The following is a 22880-nucleotide window of genomic DNA, read 5'->3' on the forward strand; positions in this document are numbered from 1 at the left end:
ATGTAGAAGCGGAGGAGAGTAAGGCACATCGTCATCGGTTTCTTTACTCTAGAATTCCTCAAATGCTTTCTGGAGCTCCCAGGAGTTCTCTCATTTTCCTTCCTCCACTTCCTCCTCAATGCTTCACATCCAGGGCTGGATTTAGGGGCAGGTGACCCAGGCAACTGCCTAGAGTACTGGGCTTGGGTGGCACCAGGCTCAGGGTGCTGTTTGTGTTGTTAGTAACCAAAAGGGAAAATAAAATGTTTGAAGTAAAATGTTTCAGGTGTTCCGTACGTGGATTCATTTTTCACTATCCTCCTAGAATGTTCTGGACCTTTGTAAAATCTTGTGGAACCTTCCAGACTAGCTTATACATGGCATGAATAAATACACATTTACAGATCCTGGAGTGCAAATTTATCATCTTCAGGGATGACATGGATAAATTTGCATACATTTGCATATCCCTATCATGACAGGGATAAATCATACATACAAACTTTGCATTGAAGTCATGAAATGGGCTACAAATTCAATAAAAAATAAGGTATTGTGACAAAGTTCTTCCTCTGCTTTGGTGGGTCCTGCGCTTATTGGCGGATTTGCTTGCCTCAGAGGTTCATGGCAGCCCTCAATTTGGCCACTTCTGTGGCTCAAATCTGCCGTTTACTCAGTTAGCCTCATCACTGGCCAGCGTGGGGAAAAGGAAGAAGAACAATCCCCGCAGTCTCTGCTGATCCACCTAGTGGATCAGGGAACAGGCCAGAGACCTTCCCCTCTGGTGGAAACCACAGTCCAGGTCAACTCCTCCAGTATCAAGTAGGGAGTTGGGGGGATGGAGGGATGGGGGGAACCCAGGCCCACTCTCTACTCTGGGTTCCAGCCCAGGGCCCTGTGGATTGCAGCTGTCTACAGTGGCTCCTGTAACAGCTACGTGACAGCTACAACTTCCTGGGCTACTTCCCCATGGCCTCCTCCCAACACCTTCTTTATTCTCACCACAGGACCTTCCTCCTGATGTTTGATAACGCTTGTACTTCTCAGTCTTCCAGTAGTATGTCTTCTCACTCTCAGCTTCTTCCACCTCTTGCTCCCAGCTCCTCACATGCACACCACAAACTGAAGTGAGCTCCTTTCTAAACCCAGGTGCCCTGATTAGCCTGCCTGTCTTAATTGATTTTAGCAGCTTCTTGATTGGCTGCAGGTGTTCTAATCAGCCTGTCTGCCTTAATTGTTTCCAGAAAGTTCCTGATTGTTCTGGAATCTCCCTGTTACCTTACCCAGGGAAAAGGGACCCACTTAACCTGGGGTTAATATATCTGCCTTCTATCACTCTCCTGTAGCCATCTGGCCTGACCCTGTCACAGTATTCAAAAGTTTAACAAATGGAGGGGGAGAGGGCGCCGAAGATGCACCTCACCTAGGTTGTCATTTGGTGTAGGATGGGCCCTGTTCACATCATGACAATAGTCCTTTAAGACAAAGTGTGTGGGAAGGCTGGACACAGCAGGTAGCTGGCTTCTGATGTACCCTTATCGGTTGAATAGGATTACCTTGTTAAAAACAGTTGATAAAGAATTTAACACTGTGGGTATTTTGCAGGAGGAATAAAGCAGAACATAGATCGTAAATTCTTGCTGACCAAAGAGGACATACTGTCCAACTTCTCATTTTTTAAACCCAAGACAGTAAGTATAGTTATGTGTATCATTCTAGTTTGCCTCCTTCAAGCAATCTGTCCTCCTGGGTAACAGAGACAAATACACCAGGGTGGGGGTGTTACTTTTTCTAAAGAAATGGTTTCAGTGTTCGTCCACTCTTTGATTCAGATCCTGTCCTTTCAGTTTCTTCCTCTGTACAATTCAGTATTGGTCACTCCAAACATACAAGATGTGACTGGGATCCCAGGGGGGCCACACTGACATTGCTCAGTTAGGGCAAACTGCAAAGAATGGGGCAGACAATCACGAAGACTGGTGGTTATTCTAATACTTATATTCACCAAGCCAGCAACAAAACAGCTTCTACAATACAATACCTTACTGGTTACCCAGAAGCCAACAACACAGTTCCATTAAAGCAACCCAGTCTTGGGCTTCCACCCAGACAGCCAAGTCAAATATTATGAGGATTACTGAAAATCTTGTTCATCATATAAAAAAGTTTTACCAATCCCAAAGGATCGGACACATTACCCACCAGGTTAATGAATATTTTAGATCTTACCCAAATACACACTTACAGCTAATTCTTATTAACTAAAGCAAAATTTATTAAAAAAGAGAGTTATTGGTTAAAAGATCACTATACATACAAATGTGAACTTAGGTCAGTTTCATAGCAGAGCTGGGGAGCTTTAGAGTTGCAAAGAGTTCTTTCAGAATTAGTCCATAGGTTTAGTCCAATGTTCAATATCAGGGTGATCCAGAATGGAACTGGAGACCTCAATCTTGTGGCTCAAGCTTCTCCTGATGAAGCATAAGCAGATTTGAGATGAAAGGATAAGGTCCCAAGACACCTTTAGAATGTTCCCGGGAAGCCTCTTGTCAGCATACAGTCCTGGGGGGAACCATAGTGTCTCTGAAGTAACTTCCTATTTCCTAAACATCACCGGTAATTAGATATATGGATTAACATAAGGCATTGCCTATCTCCAGCCATTTACATGTGATTTATCACAAACTTCAAAGAGAAATTCAGACAGTGATATTAATACGTATACAATTCATTTAAATGTTAACGTCTTCTTTTGATCTCTGAATTAACAGAATACAGCAATAGACAGGAACTGTTTGTTAACCTCTAACAATATATATGTAAATACACAAAAAACACAGCATTATCTATCTATATCTCTCCAAAGGTTGAATTTGGGTCAATTAGCCTGCTAGCTGTGTAATCCTGTCTGGCTCTGTGTCACACAAGGCAGACAATAGCATAAGCACACCTTAAGAGGCAATAAGGTGACAGAGAAGCAAGAGCTTCCCCCAGGGGACTACATTTTTTTCACTTCTCTCCCCCTCACCTCATGCCCCCCAACCCATATGAATGGCTGATCCAGTAGGAGACACTGATGCTTTCTGATATGACTACTTCATTTAAGGCAGCAGCTGTGCACAAGGTATATCAGGATTAGGTAGCTGGCATAGACAAGGCAGCTATTTATGGCTACAGCAGCAGGTAGTATTGGGCTTTGGGTCAGCAGTTTAGAGAGAATAACCGAGCGCTCCCTAGCTAGCCTCATAAAATGAGGGCCAGTGGTGCCTTTGCACTTCAGCAAAGCTTTCTTGTTTTGTAAATCTGCTCTCGAGCTTATTTCTGATATTGGTCATTAGACCAGCTACAGTTTGAGGGGAAAAATTTCCCAGCTTGTGGATCCACATTACACACACCTCCATTCAAAAAAGAAAAGGGGAAAAAAATGGAAGAAAAAAGTATTGAGTAGATTGGCGCTAAACCGCTCAAAAATATAGTTAGATTATTAAAGAGCCAACACTTCTTAAAGGAAAAATATAGCTTGTTGGCAGCTGCCTTTGGCAATGCTGTAGTGGTCCGTCCCCTTGTGTTAAAATAAGCCAGAAAAGTTTCAGCAGTCAGGGAGCAGCATTCTAAAATACGTCCCTTAAACATGGAGGGCCAGAGCCTCAGAGGCTTTAAATTGTCATAACTCCATTGACTTGAGTGCAGCTACAACAATTGCCACAAGCTGAGAATCTGGCCTGGAGCCTTTATCCAGTGTGGGGCTCACTCCCCTGAGGAGTCTCAATGAGAGTAGCTGCTCACCTGTGTGAGGAGCAGGCTCACAATGTGGCCTTTAGCATTTAGATAAAAAAAAAAAATTAACTGCACGTCACCTCTAAGGTCTATGTTTTCAGTACACTCAGTTAGAAAGAATGGCTAAGGCAGCCATTGGCTAGTGCGGTGTGCCACGTAGCAAGCATCTTTCAAAGATGATCCAATTTGCAGACTCTTCCCCTTATGAAAACCTTATGTTACTAACTATATACAGTAGAGGTAGGGTTTTTTTTTAATACATCACATGTTATTTGTCCATGTAGAAAATGGACCAGACCCTCAGCTGGTGTAAATCAGCGTTGCTCCTCTGACTGCAATGGTGCTCCACTGCTTTACACCAGATGAGGACATAATGCCATGAACCAAATGTGCAAGTGCATGTGAATGCTGATGCGCGCAGATTAGATGGCCATAGTACTTGGATCCAGATACAACTGGCTTATTACATAGAGCAAAAACTGGGTGGAGAGTGGGTGAAATGATTACTATTAAAGACTGTCTTAATTATTGAGGCAAAATATGTGGGTGCCTTCCATTTTGGCTGAGCCAGTTTAGGCAAATGGAGATTTCTGTTTAGGTGTAGTTAGATGTAAGGAAGATGCATTCTCTGAAGCAAGGAGGCCAGTAAACTCTGATTTTCACTGATGAAATGCAGGTAGGCACCAGGATTAGAAGAACAATAGCTCCTGGTGGTGATGACAAGTTGGTACACAAGAATACAGGAGCTATTCTTCTGAGGCCAGGGACAAGTGTTAGATACATTTTGAATGACAATAGCAAAGTATGTGATTAAACCCACACATCCTACTCGTATATCTAGAGAAATTCCAGCTGTTGCAGTGTATATCAGTTTATGCTTTCTCTTCCACCTACGTGCATCAGCCTGCTCTGTCCTACTAGTTAAAATCCCCAGCTACAGGCTTGATTCTTCCCCCCATTCACATCACTTAAACTCTCTTGACTTCAGTGGAGTTACACCTGATTCACTACTGGACTAGTCCAGAGCATCATAATGTCAACGGGAGAGACTCCCATCAACTACAATGAGCATTGGATGGATCAGGCCCTCATAGGAGAATCATGCTCTTCTTTTTCACTCTCACAACCCAGAAACAAACCATCCCAGTATTGCTCTGTGCAAGCATAGCTGGTTAGTGTATTTTCTCCATGCTAAAGGCTAACTGACCCCACCACAACTTTTAAATCAATATGGAAAACAATGGTGCTGGCCCTGTGTTTGAATAGCGACTCTGGTTGCTTTTTAACTTTTATTTCTTATTTGAAAAGCTTGATAGGAAACTCTCCTTGCTCAGAATTAAGGGTTTGTTTGGGTTTTTTTTAAATGAATTGAAAATGTTGAAACTAGTTTTTTTTAAAAAATGTAGTGACTCTTGATCTCCTATACATTTAAATGAGAAATTTACATCTGATGCAAGTCCCCTTCATGCAGTCAGCATGATGTAAAGGGGCCATAGTGTAAATGGGCAGTATCTTCAAACCCACCTGAGTCCCATTCAAAGTCAAAGGGACTTAGGCTCCTGACTTGGACAAGTTTGAAAAACCTCACCAACTAAGAATTAGGCCCTACCTATTAAAACAAATCTATTTATTTAATCTCGTTCTCCCTTGGAATAAGTCAGAAATATTATACGTTTCCATTCCCCTTCTTGCTCCCTTTGCTCCTTCCCTGGGCCTCACTCTTTCCCACTTCCTTTGAAAATATTTAATGTTCGTTGTGTGAGATATGTTTTGGAGCCCCACTGTAATGCATCCTGTGTATGTCACCTGTGCAGCAAGGACATCAGGAAGTGAGAGTTAGTTTAGAGGACGGATCCAGCAGTAGACAACAGCAATAGTGCGTGTGTGTATGTAGGGGGTGTGAGCACGTGCACATGATTCCATGCCTCACAATGTGAACTCTTTTTCAGAATGAGAAAGTGGAAGTTTTGAACTGGAAACCTTTCACCATGGCGGAGGAAGGAACCGACAATCCAGTTTTCAACCACATTGAAATGAATGTCACAGAAAATAAAGAAAAAGTCAATGGTCCACATGTATGACTTAAGAGGACAGTGTAGATGTTGTGTTAAAGACATTGCTGGCATTTCTGTGAAGAGTTAGTTAACCGCCCTACTTGGGGTTACGTGCAGTAATCCCTACTAAACTTCAGGCCATCACCACATTGGAATGACCTTGCCATTAAGACTGATTCCAAGAAAGGAATCAGAGCATATTGGGCCAACGAAAAGGTGGGTAGTGGGTACTTCATAACATACAACTCTACTTATTTTGGGAGACCTTGCAAAAGGCATGCATCTGTGCCTGTGACAGAAGTGAACAGGAACTAAGAGCAAGTGAACTTTAAGCATACTCAAATGTGGACAATGTTTTGTGTTACCTCCAATAATGAACCCATTGTGCACAGCAAGAAACAAACGATATTGGCTTGGTATTTCTTTGGCGTGTGCATAGTCGTTTAGCCAAGCGATGGTTTGGTAAACAACTGCTTTTCTCAATCCGCTGAATGACACATTCAGTTCTAAGGTATCAGGCTGGCTCCGTCTCTCCCCAGAATAATTCCAGTGACTGCTGTGGAGCTGCTCCTAATTTACACTGCTGAAAGTGAAAACAGAATCAGGCCTCTGCCTCTTATAGGGGACCTCTATAGGGAGGACTAAAGCCGATGTTTCTATGTGAAATTGTAATTCAGTATTGGTTTGGTCTCCTATAAAAATAGTTAGGTTCAAACTCAGTAAACTTTTCAGCTTTATTTTATTTTATTTTTAAAAAGAGCATCTAGCTTTCACAGACATGGCTATTTTTCTTTCCTGATCAATTCCATACTGTTTCTATTGCAAGGTCAATATTTTACACTCTTGCAGTGTCACAAGGTGGTTGTGTTTTTATAGTGAAGGCGGTATTATCTAGTATAATGTTTCTCTGAAGAAGTGCTGACCCCTGAGCACCTTCTATTTAAGTTTTTATAAAGTCCTCCCTCATGGTGGTATCTGAATATGTTCTGAGCAAGGAATTCAACAGTGAATCGATTGGTACCATGCTTACCCTCCATTTCCTTCTCAGTGTATAGTCTGACCAGCCAGGGTGTGCACTCGTCAGGGGCAGCTCTAGCAATTTTGCCACTCCAAGCAGTCGCCGCCACAACAGCGCCGGGGCTGCCGCCAAATTGCCGCCGCACCAAGAGCGGCGGAGCTGCCGCCAAATTGCCGCCGTGGGACACGGACAGCCACCCCATTCTAATTGCTGCCCCAAGCACCTGCTTGGTAAGCTGGCACCTGGAGCTGGCCCTGGCCCTAGTAGAGTTCCTTTGGGAGCTGGGTGGGAGGAAGGCTCCCCCTACCAGACTGTGAAGCAGCACCAGAGCTGCTCTGCACCCACTATTGCTGCCTCCACACTCCGCTTCTGGTAGGAACAACCTGCCATGGCTGATCGGTTGAGCTAAGCGACATTTTTTCATTAAAACCTATTTTCAATGGCAATGTAACCAAAATGAAAGTTTTGTGGATAAAACCATTTTTGTCTCGGTGTTAATGGAACAAGCGAATTCTGTACTAGAGCTGGGCAATATTTTCTGACCAAAATTCTTTTTCTGGTGAAAAAAACATAAATTTGGTGACATGGGAATGTTTTGCCAATTCATGTTGATTTATTGCCATATTCTTTTGGTTGGAAAAAAAAAATCCAAAAAAACCAACATGGTTTATTTCAACGTTTTGAAATGAAGTTTTTCGATTTTTCAGTTCCAATGACTTTTAGCTTCAAAGTTTCCTTTACATTTATTGAAAAATCTAGTCAAAGATGAAACATTTAGATTTTGTTGAAACTAAATTTTTTGTTTGACCAGAAACAAAATTTTTGTGACTTTTCAATTTGCCAAAATTTTCATTTGTCCCATAATTAATTTTTCCCAATTTTTCAGAATTTTCAACGAATGACAAAAAAACGCCCATTTGTTCTTTGCCCAGCTCTGCTTTCTACCCCTTTATCCTCAGAAGGGGTTAGATTATATACTAGGTTTCAAAGATAGTTGATAATTGCTCTAAGCTGTCGAACCTCTGGGTAAAATGATTGGTCTGACTCTGTTTCCCAGTGTTTTTAGCTATTCAGCTGTTTACACCTCCAACATTTGTATTATAGATTAATTTTAAAAATACTCTTCAGCGTCTAGAATAATTTTGGGAAATAAGTGTTTGCAGCAAGTACTCTCTGTATAGCCTACAAACGTGTCTCTGGAAGTAAAATGCTTACTGGAACTTACCTAAAATGCTTACTGAAATAGCCCAGAGAAGGCTGAAACAAAAATGGTGCACAATCGGGCCAGATCCTCAGCTGGTATATGTATAGCAGAAAAGGCTTGATAATCTGATGGTGCAAGAAGCTAGTTCTTCTGCTTCTGGTGTGTTCAAAAAAGAAATACTGCATCTCAGTTTAAAAGCATGCTGATGTAATAAATTGTAACACTTAGCTTCAATGACTATTCTCAGTGGTAGAAGAGGACAGGACAAGGAGTAATGGTCTCAAGTTGCAGTGGGGGAGGTTTAGGTTGGATATTAGGAAAAACTTTTTCACTAGGAGGGTGGTGAAACACTGGAATGCGTTACCTAGGGAGGTGGTAGAATCTCCTTCCTTAGAAGTTTTTAAGGTCAGGCTTGACAAAGCCCTGGCTGGGATGGTTTAATTGGGGATTGGTCCTGCTTTGAGCAGGGGGTTGGACTAGATGACCTCCTGAGGTCCCTTCCAACCCTGATATTCTATGATTCTATAATTCTATGAATGACAGGTTTCAGAGTAACAGCCGTGTTAGTCTGTATTCGCAAAAAGAAAAGGAGTACTTGTGGCACCTTAGAGACTAACCAATTTATTTGAGCATAAGCTTTCGTGAGCTACAGCTCACTTCATCGGATGCATCCGATGAAGTGAGCTGTAGCTCATGAAAGCTTATGCTCAAATAAATTGGTTAGTCTCTAAGGTGCCACAAGTACTCCTTTTCTTTTAGCTTCAATGGTACTTCTCACCCACAGAGATCAAGGAGGGTAAATAGCAGGATTCCCATTTTAGTGAGAGACCTTAAATATTGTAACAAAGTAATTTATTAAAACAGCCCAAGGCACTAAACCTGTGGCCTGAAACGTTATTTGAAGTCATTTATTGAGCTTTAACTCTGCCTTTGCCATAAAGTAAGACATTTGAATGACATGAAGAGCGACATGAACTTCCTCCTGCTCAACTTTTGGGCCACTGAGGAGGAGAGGATGTGAAAATCAGCAAGACAGAAGCTACATTTGAACACTTCACACACAAAGGGAAACAGCGGACATCTGTTTCGGAAGGCAGCAAAACTAATTAAGTCACTTCTTGCTCTGCTGCAGTTTCACAGTGAGAATCTATCAGTGGCGGAGTGAGAGCTAAAGTAGGGTGAGCAGATACCTGGCGCCAAAGTGAGAAATATCTTTTCACCTGGAGGTGAGGGGGCTTTTCACCAGCGGGCTCTTTTCAGTGTGCAGCAGAGGATTTGGGAGCCCAGTTCTGGCTATTCAGACAAAAAGGGTAATTTTCAGAGTGGAATGTTGCTTGCTCTTTGAAAACCTGCTCTCAGTGCTGGTTGGATGCTCAAGTTCAACTGGGTGCCCGCCGAACTGCTGTCTCCTTGTTGTAGGATGCTATGGTCTCCCAGTATTGCTGGTCTCCCGTTTCTTTTTCATTTGTTTGGTAAAGTGTGCACTAAACAGGATACAAAATAATAATTCCTCTGCATTAACCCTGATGAACATTGCTGGGCAATGTACACATAAGCCTGCCTTCATCTGCCCTTGTCACTGAAATGCTGTCCTTGTATATATTAACATACATATAATATATTACATTAACCTGCCATTTTCTGTATCAGGATGGCTAATTTATGTGAGCACTTATTCATTTCAGTTCTCATGTAACTAGTTTGGGAGAGTCTTTATAGGAGGGGCAAATTATTAATATTAGGCTATATACGGGGGGTTAGGGGTGGAGAGGATATTGTATGTCACCCCCAGTTTGTCTGGGTGGGAGATCAGAGATAATAATTTAAGCCTTAGCCAGTTAAGAAACCCACCAGAGGAGAGGATAGGGTGGCTGAGAGTCTAACTGTGTCTTTGAGGTGATTTTCAATCTCCTAGTCTGGGACAGAGGCCTTGGCATTAGATGCTCATGGACAAACACTCTTGGGATTCTGCAGAGGACAGGGGACCATGGGGTCACCTGGCTCCTTATGAGTTAGGTTCAAGGATTTGCTCCTGGCTAATGGAGTGACTGCTGTTCCCCTTGCTTTTTTTGTCCTTCTTGTTGTTTTAACTGACTGGTCCATTAAATAACGTTGTGACTTCTGAGGCCAATTTTTCTCCAGAATCTTGTCTTGCTCTCTGCTAGGGGTACCCACAGCCAGGGAATTTTTGCCTGAGTAAAGACTGCATGAAAAATCCCTAATCCACCCCTTCATCTGGTCTGGTTTGGGAACAAGGTGCTGAACACCCTCAACTTCTATGAAATCCATGGGAATTGTGAGTGCTCAATGCTTTCCAGATGACACTCAGCCCTTCATGGGATGGAGCCCTTCTATACGAAGCACAAGGGGAAACTTAATTCATCAGATTTCAAAGTAGCAGCCGTGTTAGTCTGTATCCGCAAAAAGAAAAGGAGGACTTGTGGCACCTTAGAGACTAACAAATTTATTTGAGCATAAGCTTTCGTGAGCTGGAGCTCACTTAATCGGATGCATTCAGTGGAAAATACAGTGGGGAGATTTATATACACAGAGAACATGAAACAATGGGTGTTACCATACACACTGTAACAAGAGTGATCACTTATGGTGAGCTATTACCAGCAGGAGAGCAGGGCTGGGGGGGGGAACCTTTTGTAGTGATAATCAAGGTGGGCCATTTCCAGCAGTTGACAAGAACGTCTGAGGAACAGCGGGGGGGGGGTGAGGGTGGGGAATAAACATGGGGGAATAGTTTTACTTTGCATAATGACCCATCCACTCCCAGTCTTTATTGAAGCCTAAGTTAATTGTATCCAGTTTGCAAATTAATTCCAATTCAGCAGTCTCTCGTTGGAGTCTGTTTCTGAAGTTTTTTTGTTGAAGAATTACCACTTTTAGGTCTGTAATCGAGTGACCAGAAAGATAGAAGTGTTCTCTGACTGGTTTTTGAATGTTATAATTCTTGACATCTGATTTGTGTCCATTTATTCTTTTACATAGAGACTGTCCAGTTTGGCCAATGTACATGGCAGAGGGGCATTGCTGGCACATGATGGCATACATCACATCGGTAGATGTGCAGGTGAACGAGTATGCCATCATGTGCCAGGAATGCCCCCCCTGCTCTCCTGCTGGTAATAGCTCACCTTAAGTGATCACTCTCATTACAGTGTGTATGGTAACACCCATTGTTTCATGTTCTCTGTGTATATGTAAGCAGTGTCAGGATGAGCTCCACCCTGACATCTGGTGGTGAGGTGTGGCAAGTTGTGGAAAAGAACTTCAGGGGCCGATCTCATTTGCATAGGCACACCCACCCCGCCTAGAATGAGGCCAGAGCTGCCCAAATGGTTACTTTGGCTGCTATGGGATCCCCAGTGTCTCCGTTATTGGGGCAGGAAGAATAAATTATTACCCTGATTATGGGACCTGTGCTTGGAACTGTACTTGGCCTTTTGTTATGATGGAGGGACTCACCATCAACTAAGTAGCACTCACTAGGCAAGGGTCATGGGTTCCAAAACTCTGTGAATTGAGAGAGGCTGGGGACAAATATTAATACTTAGTGGCATGGGTCCCTTGGTGAGGGCCTTACATGCTAATTGCACTTCCTCTTCTCTCCACCGTGGAATATCAGAGCTAATTTTGATCCCATTAGGAGTCTAGTTACAGGCTGCTGAGCTCACTGTGGGCTAACGGTGCACCAGCACTGAGGCTCCCCTACTACAAGCTGAATTCACCAAAGAGCTGAACTGACTAAGAGCTGAAATCACTGAGCACTGTGTTAAGTAGTGGGGGAGCCTGAAGATATATTGTGGAGCAGTTTGCGGGATGGCTGAAGTGCCTTGTGGACAGGCTGATGGAGCAGTTCATAGGACGGTGGGAGCTGCTTGTGGGACGCGGAGCAGAGCAGTTCGTGGACTGGCTGGTGGAGCAGTTCGTGGGACGGCGGGAGCTGCTTGTGGGCCGCAGAGCGGAGCCAAGCAAAGCAGTTTGTGGGGCAGCTGGTGGAGCGGAACGGAGCGAAGGCCTATGGAGCTGTGGGGTGGTCAGCTTCAGATCATGTACCTCCCATCTCCACCCAGGTTGGGAGGTAAAACTCTGCAGATAAACTTTCGAACTCTGGGTCTGCCCTGACCAGGGACAGAGACTTTTGGGTCATTGGACTTTTGGAACTTTGGGTGATTTGGGGTTGCTGGACTCAAGAACCAAAGGGAAAGGGCATGCCCCCATTTGCTTGGGGTGGTTTTTTTGCTCATGGGTTGTGTTATGAATCCTGTTGGTGGTGTTTCCCCAACATAATGCCACATTGTTTCTCTCTGTTATTAAAAGACTTCTGCTACACTCAGACTATGTGCTTGCGAGAGGGGAAGTATTGCCTCTTGGAGGCGCCCAGCGGGGATGGTATATATTTGCCCCAGGTCACTGGGTGGGGGCTTGAGCCGGTTTGCATTGTGTTATTGGAATGGATCCCCTAGATATTGAACCCGGCCCTTGTTGCTGCCAACTCTGACAGGAAGAAGGGTTACATATATAAATCCCCCCACTGTATTTTTCACTGAATGCATCCGATGAAGTGAGCTGTAGCTCATGAAAGCTTATGCTCAAATAAATTTGTTAGTCTCTAAGGTGCCACAAGTCCTCCCTTTCTTAATTCATCAGAGTAAATAAATACACAATGGATTTACAGAGAAAGTGTTAAGATAGGTTCTTGGTCATTTTGGGCTTGCATTTGTATTTCGTCTTAGACTTGTCCCCCTGCTCAAAATTAGATAACATAAGATGACTTACAAAAGCTCAACAACAAAGATTTCATATGCATAATTTATTTTAAAGTTATTGCAACACATACAAGCATTAAACATGGCTTTATGTTGATGACGTTTTTATAGGTGCAAAAATTTGACATTCTTCTCCATAGGTTGGTTGTTTTTGCTATTTACAAATAAACAATCTATATACTTTATATATATAGTATATAACCTAAGTCTCTGCACAAAGATCTGAAATAAAAAAAGAACTCATTTGTAAACAGGGTTTCAGTTGTCTTATTTGGTGGCTTGAAAATAGATGGTCTTGTAATACTGGGCATTTTTTGTCAGTGTATCCTGGTTTTTAATTTACATTTATTATTCTAAGTTCTGTAAAATGCGCATAGGACAGAATGCAAAAAACGTACCAAACAGGCTGAAAAAACAGTCCCAGTATACAATTTTTCCTTGGTTTTAAAAACTTGAGTATAATTGCCCATAAAATACATGCTAGCTCTGTTGAGAGTGGTCTATGGATATCAGTCATATGCTGGATTGCAAAATGATTTCACAGTAAATCCTCTGAAATGTGCTGTCCTGCTTGCTATGTAAAATGTCTGTGGCATGCATTGACGTTGCATTTTTTCATTCTCTTCAAGGTAGTGCTCTTGGGATAAGTAAACAGAGTACAGGTCCATCAGCGGGAGCCATAAACAAAAACAATACCAGATCAGAAACACACTACAGGAATGCATTTGCTACCTAGAAAACAGAACAATTCAGTTTGCCATTAGAAAGCTACAATTTTTGTTATACATTTGTCTTACTAGCCTCCCTCCAAACACACATACTCACTATTTTCTGTTTGAACTGCTGTATAACAGTGAAAGACAAAGGGGAACTCTGTTGTGCAGAATGGCAGGGCTCAACCCTGTAAGGTGCTGAGTGGATAAGTCAATGGAATTAGAGGGTGCTCAGCACCTTCCTGGAGGGTCTCAGGATTTTGCAGGATCAGGCTCAAGGTGAGCCAACTTTGACAGCTTCCAGTGCCAGCTTATGTTCTTGTTTTCAGCAATACCCAAGACAACTTCTCGCAATTTAGAATAATGAAGTATCAACAAAACATAGCTGTGTTGAAAACTGGTCTCAAAAGCAATCAGCAGTTGATTGTATCTTTGCTTCACTTTATTTGATTTGTCATGTTGACTTGCTGAGGTTCCTCAAGAGTGAAAATCAGATTGTTATAATATGGCGCAATTCAAAGTTAGGAATGTCTCCAGTGGTGTAAGTAGAATTCATTTCTTACTGGTACGCTGCACTCATGGGAGGGACACAAAGGGGGGCACCAGCTAAAGGGGAGGCACGTGACCTCCCCATGTGACTCCAACCCCCCCGCATCCAGCCTGGGGTCCTCGCTCTCTCCCCGTCCCCTCCCCATAATCCATCATATGTTACCTGGGTGGTGGGGCTCTGTCCTCCTCCCGCTGCGCTGAAGACTTCTGAACTGCAGGGCTCTCTGGAACCACAGTGGCGAAAGGAGCAGAACGTGGGGCCGCCGAGTGGCCCCACGCCAGCAGCTCCTCTGGTGCAGCTGTACTGCCCCCAGCCCCGCCCCAGCCCTGTCCCTAGCGGAGCTGCTGTACAAACCCCAGACAGGAGACGTAGCTGCAAGAAAGGGCTGGGGGCGGGGCTGGGGGCGGTACAGCCATGCCGGAGGAGCTGCGTGTTCTGTTTCTCCTGTGTCTTTCCAGTACAGAGTGCCAGCCATAAGTATCTTACTGGTACGGCGAACTGGACCATACCACCGTACTTGCACCACTGAATGTCTCTGATCTAAACTGCCAGAGCGACATCTCACTGGAGGAGGTTTGCATAGCTTAAAACACATATATAAGACCGTGATTTAGGTGTGACTTGCATCTGATTTTACTATTTAGCAAACTCTTTCTGAAAGTCTGTCACCTGTGATTTTAAAGTAGCTTATACAGTTTTTGCAAACAAATTAATCTCAGTCTATTTAATCTACTTGTTTATATGAACTTGGCCTTAACATGCTTTGCATGAGCATTAGCGGCTGAGCAGTCAGCATTTGCCATTGCTGTGTAAGTCACATACACCTTGCAGCGATGATTGGGAAACAAACAGCTATCCAACACGTGCGTATCTTCTGGCGCATTACTTTGCATAAAGAAAGGTTACTCACTCGTACAGTAATGGAGATCTTCAAGATGTGTGGTCCCTATCTATAATCCACTTGAAGTGTGCATGGGTTCCATGGGCCTGGAAGATTCGTGCTAGCAGTGGCCATCGATCTGCACCTGGCACCCTTCTCTTCCTCCCCCTCTAAAAAACTGAGGGCACAAGTGGTGGCATGGACCGACCGCTTCTCTGGCCACCTTTTAATCAGGAATAGCCCTAGGATAAGGCTCTGCAGCAGAGGGGAAGGAGGGCAGGTAGTGGAATACAGATAGGGACCACATACTGCGATGACAGCCACTTCCTGTGGTAACCTTTCTTTCTTTGAGTGACGGTTCTTAAGTGTATTCCAGTCTAGGTGATTCACAAGCAGTATTAATTGAGGAGGAGGGTGTGAGGAGCACTGCTGTACCACAGATTGGAGGACAGCTCTGCCAAAGGACGTGTTTGGCAGAATCTTGTACCAGGCAATAATGTTTTGCAAACGTGTGTACGCTGCCGCTATACCGCTCTCCAGAAGAGGGACATCTCAAAGTGAAGCTGCCAGCATGGCCTGGGTGAGTGGGCTCTCGTACCTTGTGTGGGAGGAGCTGCTGTTAACTTGTCACAAAGCAGGATGCAGCTTGAAATCCATTGGGAAAGCTCCGGAGAAGGGACAGGTCTGTGCCGCCTTCTTCACGGACTTGGTTAAAGTGTTGGCGCTCTATTTACTTAGAAAAGTGTTAAATCAAATTGTTTGACTCACATTCCTATTTTGTTTCTAAGGGAATCCCACCAGGTCTACGTTCACTTTGATCTGTGTGTCCATTTGTATTCCTATAGATCGGGCTGCTGAGTGCCCTGGATGGTGTTTATGCTTTTATATTCTGCAGGCATTTCAGTGTTATTACTTAGGAGTGAGACCCAGCTTACTTTTAACAACATCCAGCCAGCATGTTCTGATTTGTATCACACCATCTGACACTTATTCAGTTGCTGGTTCCTAAGATCACATGTAATTCGGGTGAGTGGCTTTTGGAATGTTTAACAGTGGAAAGCTGAACACTTTGCAAAATAATTTAGACCTAAATTGTTTATCCCTGAGTCCTTTTAGTCAGATCAGTTATTGGCTGATGTTTGTAGTGACCAATTCTTTTTCCATTACTTGTCCAGAATTATCATCTTATTATTCTGCATGTAGGATTTAATGTCATTTCATATTTTAATGTACCTTTTAAACCTCTTCCCACATTTTTGGAGGGATGGTCTCATGAATAAAGAACAAGACTCAGAGTCAGGAGCTCTTGGATGGCTGTGCGCTCCCCCTCTGGTAATTGTAGCCACCTGTCATTTCATCTTTTGACTGTAAACTCTGTGGGACATGGACCATCTGCTTGTTATGTTTGTGTACAGTATTCCCTAATCCGTGCTGGAGGCCACTAGGTGCTAATGCAGTACAAACAAATCTGGGTTATAGTTGTGCCCCACACCTCCGGCATGTGACTTTAGGCGACGCACCTAAGGCTTGAGGTGCTGAGTACTGGTCAGTCCTCTATGTACCTCAAGGGGAGCTGCAGCTGCTCAGCACCTCTGAAAAGCAGGCTACTACTCTGGATAAGATTTTCAAGTACACCTAATGCTAAACACCTAAATCCATAATTGGGCACCTGCCTATTCTTTAAAAGAGCTGCGCAGCCAACTCCTCCAATGGGCTTTTCATCTTCGCACACCTGTAAAACAGGCTCAACTTTGCTTGGCAACCACACAGCAGTATTGGGAGACTCAGTTCATTAATGCTTGTGAAGCACTTTAACATGCTTAGACAGAAAGTGCTATAGAAGTGTGAATCAATCTATCTTCATGGTGTATGTGGCTGCCTATCACATAATATCTCAGCTCCTTCTACATAAAATCATTAGCAATAATGAAGCCACCAGTGGATTTCCTGGAGTCCCTGCCACTTCTCCCTTTTTGGGGTAAAATCTTTGCTTGGGATAAGGTTTTTGGTTTTGATTTTTTAGATTTTATTAATTTGCTATTTTGTTTTTGTTGGTTGAGGTTTATAAGGCCGATGGGGGTGTCAATGTTGTGTTATTCTTGCTTTGGTGAAAAGTCTTTTTTGGAAGACGATGACTTTGCAGCACTTCCTGAAGACAAGACAAGATTCTGGATTTGCCTAATCTCTGGAATTATGATGCATAGCTAGACCCCCTCGACCAAGAATGCTTTGTCCCCAGCTCTCATGTGCTTTGTCCGGGGTTTTGTGATCTGTATTGTCCCAGAGGAGTGTAACTGTTGTGGCGGTTCATAGATTGAAACTGGGTCTTTAATGTGGCTGGGGTTTGATCCATGAATTGCTTTTAAGGTTAGGAACAAGACCTTAAACTGGCCTTGGAAGCTGTCTGGGGTCCAGTGCAGAGACTTTAGTCTGATGTGTGCATTTTGAATAGGGGCATATGCATGCTAACTGCATGCAATATAATTTTAAGTTGTTCTCATCCACTCCTGACTATTCCCAACCCAGTATAAATCTGGGTTATTGAATAACTAACTAGAATTAATGGTTCCATTTAAATAATTTCTCCCTCACCCAGTCAGGGCCATTCATTGTGATGAGATTTTCCATTTTTCTTCCTCTCCTTCCGTTCTTTCTGCAGACGTTCCAGTTCTGCTTCGTACATCATTTCCTGAATCAGGTACTTTTCTCTCCTCATCCGATCCCTCAGATCTTTCGGAAGGTCTGGGATTAAATATGAAATCAGGTGCTTTATGCAAAAGACAAGGTGCTGTGAAAACAAAAGGATTTAAGAGGGATAAAAAGTATTAATCTTTTTACTACAGTTTCCAGTTTGATTCATTTTTCAAAGGGGAGTAAAATCTCCTAGGTAACAAAAAGATGTTGATCTAGAACTCAAACTTTTATTAAAAATTGAAATATTAAGGCGCCAAATCCTGCAGTCCCTCTTCAGGCAGAACTCCAGCCGAAGTCAGCGGAGGCCGATGCCTGAGCAAGCACTAAACCACTGCTTGATTTGGCGCAATAATACTGTCACAAAGTTCAGTATAGAAATTAAGGCCCCAATCCTGCTGTGTGATCTGTTAGTTCAGACTCTGGAGTCTGTGCCCTGAAATCAGGTGGACTCTGTCTGGAGGTAGGGGGCCAATACTAGTGGATCACACTGCAGGAAAGGGGACAAAGGATTTACTCCTTTTTTTTACTCTGGAAAAACTCCCAGTGATTTCAGACCCAAGTCATTATTACTGGAAAACAATGCTGCTTTCGAATGTTCTGTACCTCTAATATAAAACCACACTGCAATCTACCTAAAATGTCCCTGTTAAATATCCGGTGCATTTATCAATCATTTTGTCCCTAATGATTTAGGCACATTAGAATAAAAATTGGTGGGGTAGAGGAGAATTGTTCTGCTCTTCTCTTCTTTTCCATTTTGTTTAATCAAAGAGGTTTTTTGGAGTTTGTTCTCTGAAGTTGGGTGAACAATCGGTGGAACCAGAGCCCTCTTCCGTCTCACGTAGACAAATTGGAGATGAAAAAGGATATTTTTCACTCCAATTTGGGCTCTTTACTTTGAGGGTTACAGAATAGAAGCTGTAGCAACTCTTCCTATGAATTCTCTCGTCAGCAGCAGAAAGATGCAATATCTAAACTGGTGTGTTTTGCTACATCTGAGGGACGATGATCCTTTAGCCTTGGCACATCGCTTTCCGTTTTTGTTTGTCTGCAAGATGAATAACTTTTCTTTTAAGAGATACGTCCTAGTATCTATCTTCTGCTGTGTTTGAGCTAAGTCCAAATGCAAAGCAGCCACACCTTAAACTGCTCTACATTAACTCTAGGTTCAGGATGGCGTGTTGCAGTTGTTATTATTTAGTGTAGTTATTTACACTGATCTCCATCTCCAAACTCAATGACAAAGCTTCCCTTAAGTACTTCTGTCTTAGCTAAATCTTTTATGATAATTGTTCTTTCTTTCCAGTAGCACCTACCATAGGTGTCGACTCCATGGGTGATCCAGGGCTGGAGCACCCACGGAAAAAACCAGGGGGTACGTAGCACCCACCAGCAGCCAGCTCCCTCCTTGTCTCCCAGCACCTCCTGTCTGCCAGCGGATCCCCTGATCAACTCCTCCCCTATCTCCCAACGCCTCCCACCTGCCATGATCAGCTGTTTAGCGGCGTGCAGGAGGTACTGGGAGGGAGGGAGGGGGACGAGCGGGGATGGGGTGTACTCAGGGGAGGGGGCAGAACTGGGTGGGAAGTGAAGCGGGACAGAAGAGGCAGGGTGGGGGTGGGGACTTGGGAGAAGGGGTGGGGTGGGGACAGGACCTAGGGTGGAGCATGGGCAGGAAGAAGTGGGGTGGGGGTGGAAGTTTTGGGGAAGGGGTTGGGTGGGGGCGGGGCCTGGGGCAAAGCAGGAGATTGAGCACCATTGGGGCCCAGAGGAAGCCAGTGCCTGTGGCACCTACAATGTGCTAGGTGGTTTCCAAACAGAAAGAGAGGCCTGATCCTCTGTCCCATAGAGCTTTTTTTATGTCAGGTTCTTCCAACCCAGCGAATAATCCAAGGGTTCTCATTGGATACATCTCTATACTTCTTTCTTTACTCTCTCCCTTCTTGCGCTCTTCACTCCACCCAAGTCCATAACCTAACCACTTCCACAGGCCTTGTACATACTGCAACCGTTTAATCATAGACTCATAGGACTGGAAGGGACCTTGAGAGGTCATCTAGTCCAGTCCCCTGCACTCAAGGCAGGACTAAGTATTATCTAGACCGTTCCTGACAGGTGTTCGTCCAACCTACTCTTAAAAATCTCCAGTGGCGGAGATTCCACAACCTCCCTGGGCAATTTATTCCAGTGCTGAACCACCCTGACAGGAAGATTTTCCTAATGTCCAAACTAAACCGCCCTTGCTGCAATTTAAGCCCATTGCTTCTTGTCCTCTCCTCAGAGGTTAATGAGAGCCATTTTTCTCCCTCCTCTTTGTAACAACCTTTTATGTACTTGAAAACTGTTATGTCCCCTCTCAGTCTTCTCTCCTCCAGACTAAACAAACCCCATTTTTTCAATCTTCCCTCATAGGTCATGTTTTCTAGACCTTCAATCATTTTTTTGCTCCCCTCTGGACTTCCTCCAAATTCTCCACATCTTTCCTGAAATGTGGCACCCAGAACTGGACACAGTACTACAGCTGAGGTCTAATCAGCGTGGAGTAGAGCAGAAGAATTACTTCTTGTATGTTGCTTATAACACTCCTGCTAATACATCCCAGAATGATGTTTGCTTTTTTTGCAATCGTGTTACATTGTTGACTCATATTTAGTTTGTGATCTGCTATGACCTTTCTGTAGTACTCCTTCCTAGGCAGTCGTTTCCCATTTTGTATGTGTGCATCTGATTGTTCCTTCCTAAGTGGAGTACTTTGTACTTGTCCTTATTGAATTTCATCCAGACCATTACTTCAGATCATTTCTCCAGATCATTTTGAATTTTAATCTTATCCTCCAAAGATCTTGCAACCCCTTCCAGCTTGGTATCATCCGCAAACTTTATAATTTATACTTTCTATGCCATTATCTAAGTCACTGATGAAGATATTGAACAGAACCGGATCCAGAACTGATCGCTGCGGGACCCCATTCGATATGCCCTTCCAGCTTGACTGTGAACCACTGATAGCTACTCTCTGGGAATGGTTTTCCAACCAGTTATGCACCCACTTTATAGTAGCTCCACCTAGATTGTATTTTCCTAGTTTGTTTATGAGGAGGTCATGCGAGACAATATCAAAAACCTTACTACAGTCAAGATATGCCACATCTACCACTTCCTCCCTATCCACGTCAAAGAAAGTCATTAGGGTGGTGTGACACAATTTGTTCTTGACAAACCCATGCTGACCGTTACTTATCTTATTATCTTCTAGGTATTTGCAAATTGATTGCTTAATTATTAATTATATCATCTAGTCCCTTATATGAAAACTGACCTCAAATACAATAATAAAAGCCAACCGTGCTGCTAAGACATGCCAGAATTGCAATGTGTAGCCATAGGGTACCGGGGAATGAGGAGGGTCTCGATAGTCTCTGTACCTGAAAAACAAACCGAATGTTGCATTTCAGTACAGTGATAAACTGCTACGCTTCACAGAGAACATAACAGAATGCTATTCTTTGACTATATCCTCCTTGCAACAACAGGGATCTCAAGCCAAAAATGATACAAGTTACTAAAATACTGATTCTTTCCTCACTTCCACCAATGGTAATAATGAATAACTCCACTGAAGTCAATGGGTGAAATCCTGGCCACACAGAAGTCAATGGGAGTTTTGTCATTGTCTTCAGTGGAGCCAAGATTTCACCCAGTGACACCACTCCATGGTAAAACCACTGTGAGAGGAGAATCAGGTCTACTGTTTTTAAAAACTGTCTTTTGAAGAACCAAGCCCTCAATAAAATAACATTCATATGGATTTGATTTTATTGTCAAAGAGGTAATTCCAAAATAATCCCACAGAAACCTAATCTAAAAAGGAGGGGAAATTTGGCTTCTGCCTAATCTGTTTCCTACACAGGTTTGAAAACTGGGTATGAACAATGTCTGAATATACCTTGTTAAGTAATACACAGAAGTTTTTAGCTCTAAGCTAATTTAGAAACAAAAGCAACCCAAACCCACAGGAGAAATAAGATGAACAAAAACATATTTTTTCTCTGACCGATAGGCCTCAGATTAGAGAGGCATCTATACACAAATGGAATAAACTGTGTTTTGGGATTTCAGTCAGCACTGAATTCTTCTTACATTTCAGCATCTTCAGTGCAAATTGTTTTAGCTGCCCACTTATTCCCTTCTGCAGCCAAAACACTGGCTCCTGAGCATGAAATGTTTTACAAAAGAGGAAGATTAGTGGCTGTTTAAGGACTGTAATAGAAGGCCCTGGCTGGGAACCTTAGCTAGAGATGGGTCTTCTATGGTAATCTGGTAATTTTTGTACTTGTAAGGGACTAAATAAATACAGCAGCCCAGGAACTAGGGAAGACTTTGACAGATTGTTTTGTGTCTCATATGGAGGGAAAAATCTGGGCTCTGTAATAGCGATGGTAAATTATTAACAGATCTGTCTGCATAAACTGTCTTGCTTGAAAATTAAAGGACTCCTATCCATCACACAAACTACATTATGGAATACATTTCTCTGTAATTTCTTTGCAGATAAACGATTAAACTAAATTTTCATTCCTATCAATATGGGGCTTTAAAGTACAATTGAAATTACCAAGATCAACTGCTGGAAACGGCCCACCTTGATTATCACTACAAAAGGTTCGCCCCCACCCCCGGCCCTCTCCTGCTGGTAATAGCTCACCTTACCTGATCACTCTCGTTAAAGTATGTATGGTAACACCCATTGTTTCATGTTCTCTGGGTATATAAAATCTCCCTACTGTATTTTCCACTGCATGCATCCGATGAAGTGAGCTGTAGGTCACGAAAGCTTATGCTCAAATAAATTTGTTAGTCTCTAAGGTGCCACAAGTACTCCTGTTCTTTTTGTGGATACAGACTAACATGGCTGCTACTCTGAAACCAGTAGAATTCAGGTTGATTAAATGTCTTGTAAACCGATTAAAAGAAAGTCAGTCACACTCTCCATTCCACAGGCAGGGACATATATATTTAATAAGTAAATATACTCGCCAAAGAACATAGCTGTATCTAGTGATTTTGCAGTGGCAGTTTGAATTAGCAAACTGAGATTCAAGTGCCAAATCCTGCTTTAGTTGAAGTGGGTTAAGGCCAGTTAGCCTCCCTGTAACAAATGCCAGAGGATGAGAATGAGAGCTAAGACTACCTCCTTTTTAGTTGTTTTTGTGGAAGATTTGTTTAATTG

General features: G+C 43.1%; 2 protein-coding genes across 2 annotated transcripts in view; one reads left to right on the forward strand and one right to left on the reverse strand.

The window, feature by feature from the left end:
* Positions 1-8649, forward strand: part of SLC5A8 (solute carrier family 5 member 8) — a 46928-nt gene extending 38279 nt beyond the window's left edge. Inside the window, exons 14-15 of the mRNA XM_074941818.1 lie at positions 1585-1670; positions 5706-8649. Of these exons, the coding sequence (XP_074797919.1) occupies positions 1585-1670; positions 5706-5837 (218 nt within the window). The 3' untranslated portion in view covers positions 5838-8649. The remainder of the gene's footprint in view (positions 1-1584; positions 1671-5705) is intronic.
* Positions 8650-12928: 4279 nt separating this feature from the next.
* Positions 12929-22880, reverse strand: part of ANO4 (anoctamin 4) — a 282834-nt gene continuing 272882 nt past the window's right edge. The window contains exons 26-28 of the mRNA XM_074941819.1: positions 20970-21075; positions 17549-17744; positions 12929-13545 (exon numbers count right to left, since the gene is read on the reverse strand). Coding sequence (XP_074797920.1) covers positions 17553-17744; positions 20970-21075 — 298 coding nt within the window. The 3' untranslated portion in view covers positions 12929-13545; positions 17549-17552. The remainder of the gene's footprint in view (positions 13546-17548; positions 17745-20969; positions 21076-22880) is intronic.

This window comes from Natator depressus, chromosome 1 (genome assembly GCF_965152275.1).
Source record: "Natator depressus isolate rNatDep1 chromosome 1, rNatDep2.hap1, whole genome shotgun sequence".
Lineage (NCBI taxonomy): Eukaryota > Metazoa > Chordata > Testudines > Cheloniidae > Natator > Natator depressus.